Below are 22,713 nucleotides of genomic sequence, written 5' to 3'. Positions count from 1 at the left end.
CAGGACAGACATTTACAACCAGCCACCTATCTATACTTCAAGATAGAAATAACAAGCCTGAGGCAAGTAACTGGTACTTGTCTTCTGTGGACATGTTAAATAATGGCAATGGCAGGGGCAGAGAGGGGGTGAGCCCTGCTTGGGCAAAAGGTCAAGAGGTCACACAGTTCTTAGCCTCAGGGTCAAGGAGACCCCCAACTTCACATGTGCAGAAAGACCCCTCTGGGTCAGAAAGCGGCGGAGCGGGGGGCAGTGTGCCAGGCCATAGCAAGTCCGGATACCATCCCATAACCCTCTGCTCTGGAATCCACCTTGGCCAAAAGATACGCACGCCCATCAGGGAGGGTCCTGGATCCAGTTAGGTATGAGAAATAAAACAAGATAACTTGCCAAAAGAAAACAAAGACCCAGAAGAACTGTCCTATATAAATGATTTAAATTATGTATGTATGTATGTATAATGGAGTCCTCAAATTCTATAGCTAAAAACTTAGATGGAAACTATCAAAAGCCCAAGATTTCCCCAGTGGCCCATCACTTACATCATAGCCTCTGAGCACAGCCAGGTGGAAGGCCAGCAACTGTAACGGGATGACGCTGAGAATGCCCTGCAGGCAGTCCACCGAGTGGGGCACCTTGATTGTTCGTTTGGTGTTCTTAATGGTCTCAGTGTCTTCCTTATCACAGATCACCACTGGCCTTCCCTGGGAAAAAAAATCACATGCACAATCGCTGGTTAAACACAGGGAGGGCTGTAGAATGTGAAAATGCAAATTTTACACTGCACAATTCTCATCTGGCCTCATTCACATAGGCTTATTTAAACTCACAAGTAAGTCTCACTCATAGTTGAGGAAAGAGATGTTGGATTCAGTGATTTGTTTAAACTCACACACCTAAGAAATACTGGGCTCGATGCCTGAACCTAGGACTACCTGTCTTGGAGGCCCAAGTCTGTAACCACAGCACTGTGACCAGAGAGTAATATCTTTTGGGATTGACATATATAGCCAAATAATCTTAAGAAAACTCAGTTAAGCACAGTGCCCATGATGTTAATGTAATATCCAGTTCCTCCTGAAATACACATTTAAAAAAAAAATAACAGGACTTCCCTGGTGGTCTAGTGGTTAGGATTTGATGTTTTCACCCCTGCAGCCTGGGTTCAATCCCTGCTCTAGGAAATGAGATCCTACATCAAGCCACTGCACGCTGCAGCCAAAAAAAATCTTTTTTCAAAGTTCTAAAAATAAAGTAAAAAGAGAGCAGCATACACTAAATGACATGACAAGGACAAGATTTGGAGGCCAAGACCTCAGTTTTGGTCTTGGTTCTGTGTATAATGAGATCTATGCGCTGGGGTCCTGTCAAAAGTCTTAAGTATCTTGGATTACTCACATGTAAACCTAAGGATGTTTGGTAAACCCCCTGCTGGGTACTGGTCTATCACTTCAAATGTCATAAAATTAAAATAGGCTTTAGTGACTTAACTCTTAAGAGCCCCCGAGGTATCCTCACAGCAGCCCCGACTCACCTGCCTAGCAACCACCTGCTGAAGAGCATTCTGGCACTTGGCGTAGGTGTGATCTCTCATGATGATCATGATGACGGGCATCAACTTATCCACCAAAGCCAGGGGGCCGTGCTTCAACTCACCAGCAAGGATACCTTCAGAGTGCATGTAAGTGATTTCTTTGATTTTCTAGTAGGAAAAAACAAGATTAGTCTTCAGTGTGTTCTGCAAACACCCATTCTTTATAAATATTACACAAGATATGTGATGTCTGAAATCCCTGTCTATTTATTCAAGGATCACTGATGTATAAATATAACAGGTTAGCAGATCATTATTTCCATAATATCAACAAGTAAACACAAGTTTTAGAATTCCACAAGCCCTTGTTGATATTAGGTTATCATGAATGTACTCATTCAAAATGTACTCTTCTTGAATTTCACTTTTGAATTAAGTATTCCGGTACACTTTCTCAAAGGTAAACAAATCAGAATGTGAAAATACAAAAGGCACTTTTTAAAGTTCCACCTATTGCATTCAATTTAAATGTATGACTATGTGTGCCAGGTCTCTAAGTCAACAGACTTACAGAAGTGAAAAGACTCACCAGGGCCCCTTCAAGACAAGTAGCATAATGATAGCCACGTCCCATTATCAAGACCGACTTCTGATGATAAAGTTCTGTTGCCAGTTTTTGAATTTCATCATCCATGCTCAAAACTTCCTTAATCAAATCTGTTAAAAAGTAATTATGAGCAAAATCTATGAAAAAGGGACAATAAACTGAACCAATATAATAATGAGAACAACAATATATTGGTAGCAATGAATAAAAGACCAATGTTTCTACTCTTCTGTGCTATCAGTGAGGGAGTTTTAAATGAACAGGTGCCAAGTGGAAAGATCTTACTGACTAAAGAGGTACGAGCCACAGCTTCAAGGGTAAGAGAATTTCACCCATTTCCCACTCCCTCAGATGACAGAAGAACAATGAGAATCTTCGCACCAGGCAGCCGCTTCAATCCAAGCATGATCTCTTTGCGTCTCTCCTGCATGGAGATCCTGTCATCACACATCATAAGGGCAAACATCACAAGGGACACAAACTGGCTGGTGTATGCCTGAAATACCACAAAAAGCAGAATCAGTTGCAGTGGCATGTTAAGAACTTGCTTTTTTTTTTTTTTTTTTGGTCATTTCAGGGCCAAACCCACAGCATGTGGAGTTCCCAGGCTAGGAGTCAAATTGGAGCTGCAGCTGCCAGCCTATGCCAGAGCCACAACAAAGCTGGATTCCAGCTGCATCTGCGACCTACACCACAGCTCATGGCAACGGCGGATCCTTAACCCACTGAGCAAGGCCAGGGATCAAACCTGAGTCTCCATGGATACTAGTTAGTTTTGTTTCTGCTAAGCCACGATGGAAACTCCAAGAACTTGGAATTTTTATTTTTAAAAAAGGTGAAAATAAACAAAAATTCCCACTGGTTGAAGTACATATTTTTTTTAAAAAAACAACATCAGTAACAGCGAACTGAACCAGTATTTAGGAAAATACATCATGTTGAAAGAGATTCTAAAGGCATCTTTTTTGCATCACAGTAATACAGATAAAATTCTGGGTTCGTTTTTTGGTTTTTGTGGGTTTTTTTGCTTTTTAGGGCCGCACCCTTGGCATAAGGAAGTTCCCAGGCTAGGGGTCAAATCAGAGCTGCAGCTGCTGGCCTACACCACAGCCACAGCAACACCGCAGGATCCAAGTCATGTCTGTGACCTACACCACAGCTCACAGCAATGTCAGAATAAACTGTTAGTTAAAATTATACTTAGCACTGTGGCTGATCATATCACAGTAATCCTAGTGATTTAATAATAAAAATGTAAATAAAACTAGTAACCCACTGAGCAGAGGCCAGGGATACAACCAGCATCCTCATGGATACTAGTCGGGTTCAAGTTACTACTGAGCCACAACAGAAACTCCTATTCTGGGTTTTTTTGTTTGTTTGTTTTTTTGTTTTTGTAGATTATGCACCAAATTTCTTCTACTCTTCTCTGGATAAGGGATCATATCATAAGGGAATGTTTTCCTGTCATAATGTGGATAATGAGCCTCTTGTATAATAAAATCATAGGCAACTAATAATGCTCCTTACCTTCCGTATAGTTAAATTAGATTCCCTACTTCCTCTTGCTGGACCTCCCAGCTACCAGCCACTCACACATCCCTCCACAGCTACCCGTTCCTGTGTTTCCCCACAGCACTGCGGTGGATTTGCAGTCCCCTGCCTTCAGTCTAATGAGTAAGCACACCTGCACTCTAAATTCCAGTCCTTCCCAGTCTACTTCTTCCCACTAAAGTTTACTTTTCCATAAACCAATTAATCACAAAATATACTATCAGGACAGAGGAAGAAACCCAGTATCTTGGACTCCTTGGATACCTAAATTGTTTGCAATCCAAACTGATCAGATAACAAGTATTCCAGTTCTTCCAGCCCATAATTAAAAATGTTATTCTGGAGTTCCCGTCGTGGCGCAGTGGTTAACGAATCCGCCTAGGTTGCGGGTTCGGTCCCTGCCCCTTGCTCAGTGGGTTAACGATCCGGCGTTGCCGTGAGCTGTGGTGTAGGTTGCAGACGCGGCTCGGATCCCGCGTTGCTGTGGCTCTGGCGTAGGCCAGTGGCTACAGCTCCGATTCGACCCCTAGCCTGGGAACCTCCATATGCCGCGGGAGCGGCCCAAAGAAATAGCAAAAAGACAAAAAAAAAAAAAAAAAAAAAAAAAATGTTATTCTGCAGAGTATGTTTGGACTTAAAAACATTGGTTTTTAAGTACTTTTTTTTTTTTTTTTTTTTTTTTTTTGCTTTTAGGGCCACACCTGTGGCATATATAAGTTACCGGGGGGGGGGGGGGTGTCGAATCAGAGATGCAGCTGCTGGCCTACACCACAGCCACAGCAATGCCAGATCTGAGCCACATCTGCGACCTACACCACAGCTCATGGCAACGCTGGATCCATAACCCACTGAGTGGAGCCAGGGATGGAACCACATCCTCATGGACACCAGTCAGGTTTGTTACCACTGAGCCACAATGGGAACTCCTTTAAGTACAAATGTTAAACAGGGAAACTTTAATGCACATATTTTTCTATTGTATTCATGTTAATTTCCAATTTCATGTTTCTCATTTCATCAGTACATACCAGGAAACCAATTATGAGAAAAATAAGCTATATCTCACACTTAAAATTACTGAGGTTTGAAAGAATTTATCAAGAAAATGTCAACTCTGAACTTTTCAACTTGGTTTTATTTTTTCTTTGGCCAAAAATAAAGTTATATTGGCTTATTTTTTAAAAAAAAAACCAACATAAGTCAGTACCATGGTAAAATTCTAAACACCTGTAATAACATACAAGATTACTAAATCTGCATAATTATACCCTCAATTTTACAAAAATATCAAATTGTCTATGGTCTGATATTATAAGAAAATTAGTAATATCTTCCTAAACCTGACAGTTTTCCAGGCAAAACTGTTTTTTTTTGTTTTTTTGTTTGTTTTTTGTCTTTTTCTAGGGCCACACCTGTGGCATACGGAGGTTCCCAGGCTAGGGGTCTAATTGGAGCTGTAGACGCCGGCCTACCTCAGAGCCACAGCAACGGTGGACCCAAGCCATGTCTGCAACCTACACCACAGGTCACGGCAATGCCAGATCCTTAACCCAAAGTTGGGAATTCTTTTTTTTTTTTTTGGTCTTTCGTCGTTGTTGTTGTTGTTGCTATCTCTTGGGCCGCTTCCGCGGCATATGGAGGTTCCCAGGCTAGGGGTTGAATCGGAGCTGTAGCCACCAGCCTACACCAGAGCCACAGCAACGCAGGATCCGAGCCGCGTCTGCAACCTACACCACAGCTCACGGCAACGCCGGATCGTTAACCCACTGAGCAAGGGGCAGGGACCGAACCCGCAACCTCATGATTCCTAGTCGGATTCATTAACCACTGCGCCACGACGGGAACTCCCAAAGTTGGGAATTCTTAATCAAGATTATAGAATTCTTGTGCTAGCTCTATCACGAAGCCCAGGGATCAGGATCAATTACAAACTTCTTTCATCGCCCACTGACATAGAAACTTACATTTGCCATTCAAAAATGGTCTATAGGCGTTCCCATCGTGGCTCAGTGGAAACAAATCCAACTAGGAACCATGAGGTTTCGGGTTCGATCCCTGGCCTTGCTCAGTGGATTAAGAATCAGGCGTTGCTGTGAGCTGTTGTGTGGGTCGAGGACACAGCTTGGATCTGGCATTGCTGTGGCTGTGGTGTAGGCCAGCAGCTGTAGCTCCAATTAGACCCCTAGCCTGGGAACCTCCATGTGTCACAGGTGCGGCCCTAAAAAATGGTTTATAACTAAACATCCCAAGACTTTTAATAACTCCAAACCTAGAATATCTAAGGCAGCTGAAGAAAATAAAATTACCTTTAGAATCCAAGAAAAATTAAAGACTAAACTGCCATAATACTTAAATTTTTCAGTTGTTTTTTTAAGAAATTAAAGTATGTACTGTAAAAAGATGCTTATTTTCCTATATGATATAATGATGGGGAAACCAGGCAAAGAGTACATGGCTTCTCTACTATCTTTGCAACTTCTATTAATCTATAGTTATTTCAGAACAAAAAGATTTTAGAAAAGGAGTTAAAAGAAAAAACTAAGACAAATGATAATATGAATATAAAGCTCAAAACCTCATGCTAAATGAAACAAGCCAGGAGTTCCTGCTGAAGCACAGTGGGTTCAGAATCTTACTGCAGCAGCTCAGGTTCAGAATCAGCACCGTAGAGGCACAGGTTTGCTCCCTAGCTGGGGACATTGGGTTAAGGATCTGGCGCTGCCAAAGCTGTGGCGTATGTTGTAGCTGTGGTTCGGATTCAATCCCCTGGCCCAGGGGTATGGCCAAAAAAAAAAATTAAAATTAAAAAATAGAAGCCAGATACTAAAGACACGTATTATATAATTCCATTTATAAGAAATATCCAGAAAATGAAATAATATAGCAAGATATAGCAACAGTACTTGCCCAAGCCTAAGGCTGAAGGATAAGAATGGGAATTGACTGGAAAGGGGTACAAAGGAACTTTTTCAGGTGATTAAATCTTCTAAAACTGGACAACTGGACGTTAGTGATAGTTACACAGCCAAATTTATTAAAACTACATACTTAAAATTGGTGAATACTATGGTATGAAAATTATACTTCAATAAAGCTACAGAAAAAAATGTTAATGGAAGAATCTAGGTTATGGGTATATACGTGGTAATATAAAACTCTTTCAAAATAAGTTTGAAAATTATAATAAAACAGTGAGGAAAATTTAAGTTTTCATGAATGATAGAATTAGAAATCAAAAACACTGTATTTCCCCCGGGCAGCTCCCAGTTCAAGAAAGAGTCAATGAAGAACAGACTTGTGGTTGCCAAGGGAGAGGGGGAGGGAGTGGGATGGACGGGAAGTTTGAGGTTAATAGATGCAAACTATTACATTTAGAATGGATAAGCAATGAGGTCCTGCTGTCAGCACAAGGGAACTGTATCCGGTCTCCTGGGACAGACCATGACGGAAGATATTATGAGAAAAAGAACATGTATGTGTGTATAACTGGGTCACTATACTGTATGGTAGAAATTGAAAGAACAATGTTAATCAACTGTACTTAAAAAATTTTTTTTTTTTTTTTAAAGTCAATAGACTCTGATAGGTGGGCTGATCCCATGCCCCACACATGCCACACTGAAGCCCTTGCTTCACTTGTGTCTAAATGAAGGGCCTGGGATTTTACTCTCTGATCAAAACTGTCTGTCTGGACACTGTTCCAAGAATCCACAAGTTGCTGCTGAGGTGGCTGGTTATTCATTAGGCATAGAATGGAAACCCAAGCACAAATATCTTACGTGTTTAAATTACCACACGGAGAAAATTCAGGCTTCAGCTTTCTGTAAATTATAGTGTTAGCAATAGCAAAGTAACCAAGAAACAAAAACTTCACTCAGAGTTTTTATACAAGTACTATAACTTTTCCACACAAAAAAAATTCCCCATGAGGTTCTTTAAAAGGAAAAGAAAAATTCAAATGTGGTTTGAACATGTTTGACATCATCTTTCATACACCTTTAATTAAACTCAGATCCACTAGTAACTAAGCATCTGCCTAAACAATCAGCAAGATATATTAGACTTAGGCAGAAAAGTAGACAAGAAAATGAAATTTTGAAATCATAAAGAGTAGTTATCTTCTGCATTTATACAACTTTCAAAGATTCCTAATTTTACTGCAAGTACCAAACTTACACATGTCCCAATTTCAAAGAGCAAAGTAGTCTCCCTGAGCCTTAAAAAAATAAAAACGAAGGTGCTTTTAAATCTCAGATGTATATCTAAAAGAAACAGATATTTTCATATAATACTCCCTTCTATTTTTTTTAAATTGCCAAATTTTATACCAAAAAGTACTCCTCCTTATAAACTTTCAAAGGCAGTGTAGATATTTTGACACATTCATTAGGAAAGTGTAAATATGTTAAAAAAAAAAAAGTCAAAAATTATTAGAATTAAACTAGATGTTCCTAACTTGTTATTTTTCTAATTCCCTACTACACTTAATTAAGGAAGGGCACATTATACCCACCATGTATCCCACCCTACATGGCAGGAGGAATATAAGTACTGAATGGGGACAGCCAGCAGACACCTTTGCAAAATGGACTTATGTTACACACATTTGTCCTTAAGACGATGTGAGGAAGGAGGATGACAAGTATTTTATCCATTATTGACCCTTAAGTCTTACAATAATTAGTAAACCCTAAGTGCTAACAAATGGAATATAAGACACAGATTATTCTATTCCACCAACGCTATGATTAAATAATCCCAAGAGAACTAAGTCCAGAACTTACCTTTGTGCTGGCCACGCCAATCTCCGGCCCAGCATTGATGTGAACTCCACAGTCTGTCTCTCTTGATATGGAACTGCCGACTGTGTTTGTGATCCCCACAGTTAAAGCTCCTCTCTCCTTACAGTACCGGAGACCCATCAGGGTATCTGCTGTCTCACCTGGGTAAAAAGGAAGACAAAAGCAGCACAGAGAGCAGGTATCATGTGCTGCTTCTTAGAAATGCGAAAATAGAAAAGTATGACACTTTTACCAAGATCATTTATTATTTTTTTAAATTGAAGTATAGTTGAGCTTAGTGTTTCGGGTATACAGCGAAGTGATTCAGCTATACATACATACATACACATATTCCTTATACATATACCCACACACACATTTATTTTTAAGTTTCTTTTCCATTATAGGTTATTACAAGAAACTGGATATAGTTCCTTGTGTTATACAATAGATTTTTGTTACCTATTTTATATGTAGTAGTATCTGTTTATCTCCAATTCCTAATTTATCACACCGTCCCCTGCCCCCTCATTTGTTTTAAATAAAATTTAAAACATGCACTTAAAATAATAAATTTGTAAAACTTTTAATAGGATCCTACTTCTTAGGATCTCCTTTCCTTGTTTTTAAAAATTCAGCTCTTTTGAGTATAAAATGTATTAATTTTACTAACTCATTAGGAATTCCATAATATCATGGAGTTCCTATTGGGGCTCAGTGGGTTAAGAACCCAACTAGTATCCATGAGGATGCAGGTTTGATCCCTGGCCTCACTCAGTGGTTAAGGATCCAGCATTCCTGCAAGCTGTGGTGTAGGTTGCAAATGAGGCTCGGATCTGGGTGTTGCTGCGGCGTAGGCCCACAGCTGTAGTTCCAATTAGAACCCTAGCCAGGGAACTTCCATGTGCCACAGATGTGGCCCTAAAAAGAAAAATAATAATTCCATAATATCGAAATAAACTTATATTTGTTAAGTCATCTGCATTACCAGATTATCTTTAAATATCAGTTTTGCCCATATATGCTATAATTGTTAGGAAGAACTACTTTCCTATTCTTTTGCATCATTAACATTAGCATACCTGATTGACTAATGAAAAAGCAAACATCATCTCGAAAAACTGGTGTATTTCTATCCAGGAAATCACTGGCTAGCTCCACCATAACAGGCAGCTCAGTCAGCTCTTCAAGAACTTGACGCGTCTGCAGAGAAAACATAACTTGATCATACCACTTTATTTCAAATACCCTTTTTTTCACTGGACTTCTTCAAACTCACGGTATAGTTTTCACTTTTTCTATATAAAAATGATACACAATGTTAGAAAATACAAACAATACAGATTAAAACATAAAAATATAAAACAACCAAAATCCCACCACCCAGGAGATAAGCACTGCTAACATTTTAGCACAAGTTTCTTTAGACAATGACTAACTGTCTCATTATCAATGTATGTATTCTTCCTTTTTTTTTTTCATGGGCGCATTCTCACCATTTGGAAGTTCCCAGGCCAGGGAATGAATCTGAGCAGCAGCCACTGGCCTACACTGCAGCTGTACCAACGCCAGATCCTTTAAGCCACTGCACTGGGCCAGAGAGAGACAGAACCCATGCCTCTACAGTAACCCAAGCCACTGCAGTCAAATTCTTAATCTACTGCACAAAGGCGGGAACTCCTGTATGTATTCTTATAAGCAAATAAATCCACAGATATAAATTGTTTTGAGAAGTAGCAAAAGTACTGTTCTAAATTAGCTTGTGTATTTTAACTTCCCAATTCCTAATCTTTAAATGACAATTCACATAATACCAAGTCACAGAGAGATTGCAAATGATATAACATATAAACACTAAATGAAAAACTAAACATTTCAAGAATATGATGTATTCATAAATAATACTTCTTCCCCCAATAAAGTCAATATATTTTAGAAATCTTGTTTAAGAAAGCTCACTATAGGAGTTCCCGTCGTGGCGCAGTGGTTAACGAATCCAACTAGGAACCATGAGGTTGAGGGTTCGATCCCTGCCCTTGCTCAGTGGGTTAACGATCCTGCGTTGCTGTGGCTCTGGCGTAGGCTGGCAGCTACAGCTCTGATTAGACCCCTAACCTGGGAACCTCCATATGCTGAGGGAGCAGCCCAAGAAGTGGCAAAAAGACCAAAAAAAAAAAAGAAAGCTCACTATAAAACTCTGTAGCATGGAAGGCAGAGTAGGGGGTTGATACCCTAAACAGAATTAATTCAATGACACGGTTTTGTATGCTAAACTAAATAGGATTTCTAATATTTGTTAACTGCATATATTAGTCTTGGGGAGTTCCTGTTGTGGCTCAGCAGGTTAATAACACGACTAATAAAATCTATGAGGATGTGGGTTCGATCCCTGGCCTTGCTCAGTGGGTCAAAGTATCCAGCACTGCCACAAGCAGCAGCACAGGTTGCAGATGCAGCTCGGATTCAATCCCTAGCCTGGGAACATCCATATGCCACAGGTACAGCCCTTAAAAAAAAAAAGAAAACTATAGTAGTCTAAAGCATTAACCAAAATAAAACCCTTACATCTTCTCAAATTAGAGAATTCTTTATATAATTTATGCCCCAAAATTCAGGCTTAGCATTAGATGAAACAATCAAAATTTTTATTTCTGAATAGAGGGCTCATTCAATAACAGATCTAAGCCACTACTAAATTAGCCAATCCCTTAATGGACACTAATGTCATTAATTCATTCTTTCCGTTCCATGCTCCAAACAATCACTTTCTTACAACTCTTCCCTTCAAAACTGCAGACCTTCCTTTGTAGGACCATGTAATTGGTGCGGGGAGAGGGCCGCCAGGGGAGGAGGGAAAAGGGAGTGCTTTAGAGAAGAACGAAGCCTGCTGAAATGCAAGGGCTGGGTGACCAGCTAGTTTCACTCACTAGGCAAATGAATGGCTCCCACCAAGTGTGAATAATTAATATCTACGCCCCAGCAAATAAAAAACAACTGTTGGTAACTTTGGAAATCAATCCTAAAAGCAGAAAGTGAGTGTGTAAGGGTCTTCTGTACTTAGAGGAGTTGACATCAGCAGCACATAACCCGTCTCATTACAGGGAGACTACATGTAGGTCTAATTTACTACAATAAAAGACAGTTAAATTCCTATGCTGCTATATTGAAAACCAACACACATCTTCGATATAAAATTTCAACTTCCAAAATAACAATTCAAAGAACAAAGTCTAACAAAAAGAAGACTTCCCCTTTTTTGCAGAAACGTGCCTACCAAGTAAATCCTGTTGAGCTTCACACAGCCACCTGTCTGGGGCAAGCGAACAATGATGCGCAAAGCCCGGGACTGCTCTCACAGACTTTGGACCTCTAGGCCAGGATGGCACAAGAACTTTCCACTCTGCCTTTCATGAGGTCAGCTGCAGGCGGTCTACCTGTGTAACTAAGAACCTTTTTAAAGCGGATGATCCACTGAGAAATAATTCCAAGCAGCTATTCAATTGCCTTGCCCCCAACCTTGATTTTTGTCCTCACAATACAAAAAGAAAACATGATGTTTTAACAAAAAATAGTTTTACCTGGTGTGTTACTGGCAGTCCTAATTGTCTGCAGATATCTTCTAATACCCAACATAAATGCAACTAAAATGCTAAGAAGCCACTTACCGCTACACCAGCATGATAACTTGTTCCGCAAGCAATAAGGATTAAGCGCCGACACCTCTGGATTTCCTTAATGTGATCCTTCAAACCTCCCAAATTCACTGAAATAAAAATTTGTGTATATAATTACTTAGGAAAGAAGCATGTGAAATAGGCAGTCACTTTTAATAACCGTCCACTTTTTTCATAGGAAACACCACTGCTGTTTTTTCCATATTCCTCTTAGGAAGCCAGTTCTCTCTAGTTTTGAAAAGTAAATTAAATAAGCCACAACTTAACTGGTCACTCCAAACTTGTAACTAACATTCCTCACCCCCACACACATCCACACAACTACAATATTTACACACTCGACCTTACTCGGTCTTTTTTCTTTACTTTCCTCTGTTTAGATTAAAAGTTATCTTCAAGGCAAAACTATAGGGATACAGAAAACAGATCAGTAGATGCTGATGGCTGGCGGTGGGGAAAGGGATGACTCCAAAGGAAATTTTTAGGGTGAAGGATCTGTGCTATGTCTTGATTGCTATTCAGGTTATTCGGAATTATGACCACACTGTGGAAGCTTGTCAAAAAACTCACTGAATTATACTTTAAGAATGCTCACCTTCATCAGATCTAATTCTACTCAATAAGCCAGCACGGAGTGGGGTGGGGGAGTCTTAGTTATGTTCATTTCCATTACATGCCCAGTACAGTGCTCCAAACACAATAAACCCCTCTCCTCTGTCTTCCCCACCTCAGTAGATGCCACCCCGCTTACCTAACATCAGAGCCATCCTTGGCTGCTCCACAACCACTGTGCAAGCCAGTCCTGTGAGCGCCACCTCCCAAGGGTACCTCTAATGCCATCCCCCAAGTCCAGTGTTGCTCCCTGGATGAAGGCCAGATGTGCCTAACTCTTCTCTTCTCCACCTCCTAGAGCCTGTTCTCCACACACAGCCCAAATGACCTTTTAGGGGAATTCTTTAAAAACATCAAATCTGATCTCAAAATGATCCAGTGAGTTTTTCTGTCTCCAGAGCCACATGTGTCTGTCTAAGGGTGCATTGTCTATGGACCCTTCTACACATGGCTAGTGAGGAAATTTTCATCCAAGTCATTATTAATTAACTTTCTGAGTACCTACTAAGTGAGTATATCGTGCACAGCACTGTGTGGCTACCAGACAGTTCAGCGTCTGGCTGATGAGAGCAACAAACACCCCTGTGGGCAGCATCCTCCCACGTCTGACTCACCAGCAATCTCTCTACTCCATCCCTGCGCTTTGTGCCCTCCACTCTTTTCTTCTGCCTTCACTAGTTATAAAATGGAACCAAGGTATACATTTTGCTTTTTATATTTTTGAATAATTTTATGTTCTTTATACCAAGGGGGCATATCACATTTCTTAGTAAAGTAGGAAATGACATAACGAAAAGCTTTATTTTAGCAGCTCCCCAAATAATTCTGGAATAAAGTGCAAATTCCTAATTATGGCCTTCAAGGAGCCACACGCCCTGTCTCCTGCTTCTCACTGACCTCATCTCCTTGCACTTCCCCTCTCATCCAGGTCACTCCAGCCTCAGTGGCCTTCTCACTATTCCTTCTTGGGTTCTGCTGCCTAGAGTGTCTTTCTACAGGCCTCGAACATACTGAAAAGATTCAGGGGTAAAGGAACTAATGGTAAGAGGCTGGGTAGAGGCAAGTCAGTCTGGAGATGACTAAGTATAAAACAGATTCTGGAGACACTTGTATTTCAGATGATGACCAAGAATGACGGAGAGGTGAGATGGTGAGATTAGGGGGCCTCAAGTGTTTCCTTAAAATCAGCCCAAATGTAGTCCCTGCTGGCTGAGCAGTGTTTGGGACAGTTCTGGAAGGAGTCACCCAAGGTTTGAATTGAGGCTCTGGAGAGAAGCCTACTTCTGGGAAGGCAGGCCACTGCCACCAGAAGCAGTAATTGCACCTAGAGGACAGGGGAGGGATGGAGCCCACTTGGGACACCACTTAATGCTGCAGTGAGTCTGGCTCCATCAACGCCTAGCAGTGTGACCTCTGGCAAGACACTCAAACTGACAGAGCTTTCCTTATCTCAACAAAAAAAGATAACATTATAGAACTTTTATAAGGAACACACGCCATAGATTAAAGTGTTTTTAAATCAGGACGTGTCAAAGTTTATCTCATTCTCTTTCCTTAGAAAACAAATCTTTTTCCTAATCTTATTTCCATTCCATACCACAACAGTATTTCCTGATACTCTCCCAGTTCTTCCAGCTCAACCCCAGGAGAGATGAGTATGTAACTGACTATTTAAAGAAAGGTAGAATATGATCAGTGATATTAGAAAGATGGTTTTAATGTTGAAATGTTTAAAGCTTAATGTTGAGATTTAGAGAAAGTAGAGAATGAACTACTTTTTGTTTGTGGGCAGGGCTTAGGGGGCCAGAGAAGAAAAACCCCCTCTCCCCACAAAGGCGGATGTGGGTCCTGACGTAGAGTGTTCCTGTTTCTCTCCTGGTCCCCGTTTCCCTCCCCTTCCCTTTCGCTTTACCCCAGATGGAACAACATCCTAACTGGCGACTGCATTTCAGCCTCTCATTCGTCTAAGGCCCACTGGACACTGGCACCCGGGTCACCTCAGTGAAGCTATGATCACCCCTGGCTCCTAAGTTTCCTAACAGCTCTGCAGTTTCTACAAAAGGAGGTACCCCTCAGTCCCAACAGAATGCATTCAAGGCCCTCCGTGGCAGTGCCTCTCACTTTCTTTCTCAGACTTAACTGCTCTCTACTGCTCTTCATGTCCTAGAAGTGGCAGACAAACTGGACTACATAGTAATTCACAAATAAACTTCTGATGGTTTTCCACTGTCTCCCCTTAGCTAATGTGTTCTACCCAACCACAGCGCCCCCATCTCAGCTTCACCTATTCAGATCCTCCAAATCCTTTAAACCCACAACTGCCTACGTCATGGAGCCTTCTCTGGCCCCCAAAGCCCTGCCCACAAACAAAAAGTAGTTCATTCTCTACTTTCTCTAAATCTCAACATTAAGCTTTAAACATTTCAACATTAAAACCGTCTTTCTAATATCACTGATTACATTCTACCTTTCTTTAAATAGTCAATTACATACTCATCCCTCCTCTAAGAACCTCAAGAAGGAGACCACATCAGAGATGACTTTCCTATAGTCCCTGATATGTTCAGCATGGCACTCTGCACACAGATGTTCAATTCATAATTCAGCCTTCGACAAATCTCTCCTGCTGAGAAAGAGTCTGCTGCTGCTCAGAAAAATATACCAAACAGCACTTATTCTGACAAATCATTATCAATTAGCAGGACGTGGCATAAAGGAGAAGACACTTAATACTGTATAAATAACACACAGATTCAGGAAAAGATTTTTGCACATTAGAAATTATTTCTCAAAAATGAATTCCTAACACTGAGGAAATTCCTTATTTAGCCCAAAGCCTGTTTGTTAAGCTGTTTATTAAACTGGTCATGTTGAAGAAAAAGGGTTCTGAAAATCTGATTCGGCAATAAACAGTTCATGGACATTCTATGACCACAGAAAGCCATCTCAAACTCATCTCAGCAAGATGCAAAAACTCCTGCAACACAAGGTCTAGAGAGAATTTCCAGAATAAGACCCAAGCCGCACCCTCGCCTCACCTTAAACACACAGGAAGGTGTGGATTACCACAGAAGGCATTAGGCAAACACCTGGAAAACCTCTGGAAAGTTCACATTTCACTCATTTATAAACAGAGAGAAAACCTAGGCTGAAGAGATACAAGTAAGCTTCCCAACAAGGGGACCAGGTCTCATTCTTCTGAGAATTCAGTGTTCAGAACAGTCCCTGGTACAGAGCAGGTGCCCAAAAAAGGACTTCTGAACTGAAAAGAATAAATGTTTTTAATGGTACATTGAAGGACTTTTTTCCGCCAGGAAAATCACCCTAATACTCCCATAACTGACAACAGCTTCCAAATGTGACCTTCTAGCCATTTTTTTATATTTTTCATAACCATTTTAGAAGTGTGTCACTTACCATAAAATTCACCCATTTAAAGTGTCTGATCAGTGGTGTTTAGTGTATTCGGAATTGTCCAACCATCATCACTATCTAATTTTGGATTTTCATCACCCCTAAAACCATACCCATTAGCAGTCACTTCATTTCCCCTTCCCCTCAGCTCCACTGCTTATCATTCCCTTACTTTTTCTTGTGGTAAAATAGACATAAAAGTTACTACTTTAACTATTTCTTAAGTACACAATTCAGAAGCATGAAGCACATTCACACTGTGTGTGGTGCAACCATTGCCATCATCCATCTCAGAACTTTTTCATCATCCCAAACCGAAGTTCTGTCCCCATTAAATACTATCTCCCCTTTCCCTCCAACCCCAGCCCCTGGTAACCACTAATCTACCTTTTGTCTGTAAGTCTGACTAACCTTGATATATCTCATATCAGGGGAATCACACACTAAAGGACTTTTAAAAGAGGACTGGGCGCCACTGACAGCTGGCAGTCATAGCCATTCGATAAGGACAATAAACTCTCAGACTGTCAATCCCAATCCCCATAGAAGACTTTGAAATAGAAACATAATTCATATGTAATTACCAGTGTAATCATCAAAGTTGACTCTTCCTCTCATTGTGTTCACAACTGACTCAGGCTGCTCAAAAATTTCCTTCTGCATAAACGAACTGAAGTTGCCTAAAGTAATATAAATTGTTATCATTAAAACAAAAGTTGTAGGAAAATAAAAAAAAAAAAAAAAAAAAAAGTTAACAAGCCAGAGGATTAAAAATTTGTATACAACGGTAAGTCAAACTCCTTCAATATCATTTTAGTAAATGAAATGAAACAAAAGGTCTTGCAATAGAGAACAATATTCATATATGACATTTTACCCTTTGGGTAAATGTACCCTGTGGTACATTCTGCGAGGAAGGAGGACAAACACTTCTATTAACTTCGCACCTAAAATAAGCAGTTACAGAAAAACAGGGGCGTGGGACAAGCTTAAGTTTTAGAGTCAGCTCTACATTCAAACCACAGTTCTCTCCTTTACTGGCCAAGTGGCTCTGGGGAATTTCTTAATTGTAAAATAAGCTGTTCTAAATAGCTATTTCACAGTGTGGTAGTGTGGATTAATAAAGACTTGACATTGCACAGCTGTTATGCAATAAATATTAGCTTGTTTTCCACCACGTCCCCATCAGAAAGGACAACAAACACCACAATCACCATCATCATAATAGTTAATATTAGCAAACATTATGTAGAACTCACTAAGCGAATCAAGGACTGTTCTAAGGGCTTAATCCCCCAAACAACCTTAATTAGCTAAGTCCTATTATCCCCATTTCATATATGAGAAAGCCAGAGCAGAGAGAGAATAAGAGAGGAATAAAGAACAGAACACAAACTATGTTTATAAAGTATCTTAAGAATACCAAGTACTGGAGTTCCTGTCGTGGTGCAGCGGAAATGAACCCGACTATGAACCATGAGGTTACAGGTTCAATCCCTGGCCTCACTCAGTGGGTTAAGGATCCGGTGTTGCCGCAAGCTGTGGTGTAGGTTGCAGACAAGGCTCGAATCTGGCGTTGCTGTGGCTCAGGTGTAGGCCGGCGGCTACAGCTCTGATTAGACCCCTAGCCTGGGAACCTCCATTTGCCATGGGTGCAGCCCTAAAAAAAAGACAAAAAAAAAAAAAAAAAAAAAGAAAAGAATACCAAGTACTATTTAAATAATTGAATTCTTTTTTAATGTTAGAAACAATAAATGATGAATCAGTGTGAAAGAGTACTGTCAAACCAGCAGATAACTCCTCCACAGAATCAATCCCTCTTTCTGGGGTTATCCTTTCACTGAACTGTTTTATCAGATTCCTACTCCAGGACAGGAAGGAGAGCGCCTCCTCTGTATCAGGACACTGAGCCCTAACAGGACAAAAACTCACCCTTCATGATCTGCTGCAGCTCCATCTGGAGGGTCTGCACAGCACGTCCAGGGTGATCTCCCGCAGTCCGTTTAATTCGATGGATAGAAAGACGGCCGTCTACCACTGCTGCGACATCATCGTCTTCAAGAAAGATGACGCGATTGGTATGTTCTATGACAGCACTATCAAATGTTCAGGGAGACAGTACAATCAATGTTCAAGGTTGATTATTATAAATAAAACTATTATTAGCACAAAAGGACCAAATTTAAATACACTATCATCCTGCAGGAGCTCTGAGAACTTTCTTGTTACCAATGCCATTCCCTACAGGGACGTGAAGGAGGGGGTGGTCACTGTGGACAATGAAGAAAAGGAACTCTGTGCAGCAACCAAAACCCAACTTAGATTAGACCAGACTGGAAAGAGTGGTTATTTCCTCCTCAGTCTACCTATCACCAAGTCGTCCAATTTCAACTCCTAAACATTTCCCAGGGCTTCTCTCTATGTCCACCACCAGAAACCAGTTCAAGCTCCTGGCTGGACTACTGCAGCAACCTCCTAACTTCCACCCACATTCCCTCCAACCACCCTCCATCCAGTCTCCATTTCTACCAAAAGGCATATCAAAAGGCAACTCCAATCAAGATTTCTCCCTTACCCAACAAACCACTTGACAGCTTCTCTTTAGCTCTTAGGTAAACAACAAAGTGGCTTTACTAGGACCTGTACCTTTTTCTCTGGCCTCATCTCCCACCCAAGTTCCTCTCTCCATTCCAGCCATGCTCACATCCATCCCAAACTCTCACAGGCTGGTCCATTTGCAGAGAAGGAATGTTTCTTTCTTTCACCTCTTCACCTAATTAACTCCTAATAGTCCTTAACCCTCAGTTCAAGCATCATTCTGTTAAAGAAATATACCCACAAGAGGGTCAAGTCACCCTGTTAGAAGCATCTGTAGCTCTTGTCACAGCTGCAATTCTATACTTGGTGACCACTGACTAAAGTCTTTTCTCCCATTAAGAAAGAGCTCCTTAAGGACAAGTAACATTTTTATTCTTACTCACCATTACCTCCTCAGCCCAACACTCGGCTTTGCTGGAGTGTTCAATATGAATGCATGGTAAATGAAAAAAGCTGGGATGCTTCTGCAACTTCCACTTTATTTAAGCCAAAACTGTCAGCTCTGGGACAAACCTACTTACTAACAGCAACAATGCTTCTTAGCACCAGCAACACACCTTATACACTTACAAACTTTACACCCCCTACTTTCAGGCACAATGAATAATGACTCAAATACCTGTTGGCAATTTGAATGATTCCATTTTATCCTCACTGCTATTTGCATTTCATTTATAAATGCCTCTAAGCATTCCACTGCATTTTCTCTCAAAATGTCTTAGTCTAATGCTATTTCCTATATAAAAGTGATTTAGATGCCAATTATTTCTGAATAAAAAATATGTGTCCATATTGGACTAAAATGACAATATAGGTTAGCAATTACATTATAATTGGTATGATCCTAAGCCATTCTACTCTCCAATCTAAAATTTCTCCTTACAAGGAATTTCTGTCATGGCGCAGTGGTTAACGAATCCGACTAGGAGCCAAGAGGTTGCGGGTTCCATCCCTGGCCTCGCTCAGTGAGTTCAGAATCCAGCACTGCCGTGAGCTGTGGTATAGGTTGCAGGCATGGCTCTGATCCCATGTTGCTGTGGCTCTGGCGTAGGCCAGCAGCAACAGCTCTGATTAGACCCCTAGCCTGGGAATCTCCATTTGCAGCGGGTATGGAGCTAAAAAGGACAGAAGACAAAAGACGAAAAAAAAAAAAAAATCTCCTTACAAAACCTGGGTTAAGACTCAAAAAAAAAAAAAAAAAAAAAATCCATGACTTCAGTAAGTATACTGGAACAAGTCTCAAGATTAGCTCTTCTTTGTAAACTGACCTACATACTCTGAATTGAGAAAAAGAAGTGTTCTAGAATCCCATCTCCAAAAAAAGTCACCTTCACATCCTTAATTAAAGTTCTTCTGTACAGCATGACGACATTTATACAACATAACGTGTTGGTTTCCTGGAGCATGATTAGTTTTACTAAAAACTCTCGCAATCAACCAAGGAAGCTCACCTTGCATCAGAAGCAAAGTAATACTCCACTGCTTTTTCTTCAACAGGGAAAAGACAAGTTGTGCTGTCCACACGAGAGAGATTGCAGCTTCCTTTCTTATCCTTGCCTAGAGCATAGAGTTAACAAGATCAGCAGTAGAAAACCATGGCCAATATAGACATATACATAGTTTTCTACTAAATCAACAAAAAACCCGTAGCAACACAAAATAATTTCAGCAACTGTTCAATGCCAGGTAGATCACCCTATTTCCATGCAAAAAGCCAACAAGAACAAAGGGCATAGAGTGAAGCAACTATCAAAGAGCGTGGCAGATACAGTGCTATGTTATGCGTTTTTTAATGTAATATTTCTTTTCCAGGTAAAAGGCAAATAATTAATGTCACTAGTTTTAATGTAGGACTAATCTATCTTAATTTAACTTTATACAAAAAACTCAATAGAAATAATACATATGTTTGTATATTTAAACTTACTAAAATTACATTAAAAATAACAAAATTGTGGAATGAAAAGTAAAATGAAGGCTAGTGGCATACTTTTGTTACCTCATAATAAAACTTCTCTAGATTTTAACAGTAAATCAGCATAACAAATCAAGGTTCAGGCTACACGAATTCCAATTTTAAAACAAAACAAAAATACTTAGAAAGAACTCTCTAGTCATGTTATATCATACGTGGCACCTCCTGCTAAGACTGGAACTATAAACCCAGAACCTCTCCTTTCTTAAAACTGGGTTTTCTAACACGTCTTTTAAGTCAAGATAAAGTATATTCCTTTTGCAATGATCACATTTTTTAATTCTGGTACTTTAGAATTCTGGCATCTCAATCTGTCAAACCGTTGATGAAGGATTTTTTTTTTCCTTTTTGCTTACTCACAACTAAAGCCAAAACTGAAAAGCATAATGAAGTTTGATGAATTAGCCAAATACAGAAAATATCTATTAATTGAAGACTATGTAAATGTCACAGTGACCAAAAAACATCTTTCTCCCAAGATCAAGATGAGGCAGGAGACAGAGGGACTTCAGGATAGACAACTGCAACCAGCCTCGTATTTAGACTTCCTGAGGCAGGAGACGGTGGACTTTAGGATAGACATTTACAATCAGCCACCTATCTATACTACAAGATAGAAATAACAACAGGCACAAGGCAAATAAGTGGCACTTGTCTTCTGTGAACTTGTTAAACAATGGCGACAAGAGGAGGGGCTGAGCCCGGCTTGGGCAGAACAAAGAGGTCAGGTACTCCCCATTCTCAGCACCAGGGAGACCCCCAACTACACATAAACAGAGTGAGCCTTCTGGGTCAGAAAGGGCAGGGGTGCCAGGCCATAATAAGTCTGGATAACCTTCCCACCATGCTCTGCTTTAGAATCTATCTTGGCCAAAAGTTCCACATGCAGATCAGGGGAGGGCCTTAGATCTGGTCAGGTATGAAAGATAAACAGGTTAATTGGCCAAAGGAAGACAAAGACCCGGAAGAAGTGTCCTACGGAAGTAATTTAAAGCCCCTCTCCTGCACGCTCCTCATTCAGGGGACGCCCGCACCCTCACTTCTCCTTTGGGGGTATATTACTCTTTGCCTTTGCCTTAGATAAAAAGATCAATACTCTATTTCTGTGCTCTCCCACACGTCATACTGGGTTTCTAACTATAAACTTTATATACCTGTTTTTACAGTCTTTGCCTCCTTGGAACTTTCTTGCTTTCAATGGGGGCAAGAATCAGGGCAATTCCACTTCTAGCCTCTGGCTGGTCTAGTGCCTAGGATTCCTGGTTTTCATCCAGGCTGCCCAGGTTCAATTCCTGAGCAAAGAATGAGGATCTCACTTCAAGCCATCACCCACTGCTGCCTCTCCGAAATCAAAGACACAGTGGCCCTTATAACCAATGGACAAAATGGCAGAGAATACCACAAATATACTTGTAAAAACTCATGTGTCCATTCTTTATGGGCTTGGTAACATGCATCCAAAATTCTCCACAATCCATGATTATTTGGTGTGTTTTAGGTATGAAAATAAAACATTTCTTCCCATCCAAATTCGACAACAAAAAAGATACCACACTTCAAAAAATAAATATCAGGAGTTTCCATTGTCGCTCAGTGGTAACGAATCCGACCGGTATCCATGAGGATGTCAGTTCAATCCCTGGCCCTGCTCAGTGGGTTAAGGATCCAGTGTTGTCCTGAGCTGCAGTGTAGTCACAGACAAGGCTTGGATCCCATGTGGCTATGGTTGTGGCGTAGCTCCGATTCGACGCTTAGCCTGTGAGCTTCCATACGCTGAGGGTGCAGCCCTAAAAAAATAAATAAATAATACCTATAAGATGACATCCCAGAGAAGATAACACCATAGAGAGATAAAACAAGTCAGTGTTTGCCAGGGGCTGGGTATGGTGACAAGGGTGACTACAGAGGGGTAGCTGGACAACTCTTTTTTTTAGGGCATGAATTATTTACCTTGATTGTGGAGG

The 22,713-nt window shown here is 40.6% G+C and overlaps 1 protein-coding gene across 2 annotated transcripts in view; it reads right to left on the bottom strand.

Moving 5' to 3' along the window:
* GFPT1 (glutamine--fructose-6-phosphate transaminase 1) overlaps window positions 1-22,713 on the bottom strand; it is a 57,442-nt gene that overhangs the window by 6,764 nt on the left and 27,965 nt on the right. For both annotated transcript variants that reach the window (XM_005662490.3, NM_001194979.1), the window contains 10 exon segments: window positions 20,226-20,331; window positions 18,109-18,272; window positions 16,761-16,856; window positions 12,142-12,239; window positions 9,559-9,679; window positions 8,480-8,637; window positions 2,523-2,637; window positions 2,124-2,251; window positions 1,535-1,702; window positions 543-704 (listed from right to left, as the gene is read on the bottom strand). In XM_005662490.3, the coding sequence (XP_005662547.2) occupies window positions 543-704; window positions 1,535-1,702; window positions 2,124-2,251; window positions 2,523-2,637; window positions 8,480-8,637; window positions 9,559-9,679; window positions 12,142-12,239; window positions 16,761-16,856; window positions 18,109-18,272; window positions 20,226-20,331 (1,316 nt within the window).

The sequence above is a fragment of the Sus scrofa genome, chromosome 3, assembly GCF_000003025.6.
Source record: "Sus scrofa isolate TJ Tabasco breed Duroc chromosome 3, Sscrofa11.1, whole genome shotgun sequence".
Taxonomy (NCBI): domain Eukaryota; kingdom Metazoa; phylum Chordata; class Mammalia; order Artiodactyla; family Suidae; genus Sus; species Sus scrofa.
Note: the sequence above shows the minus strand (reverse complement) of the source record. Positions and strands in the feature narration are given on the sequence as shown.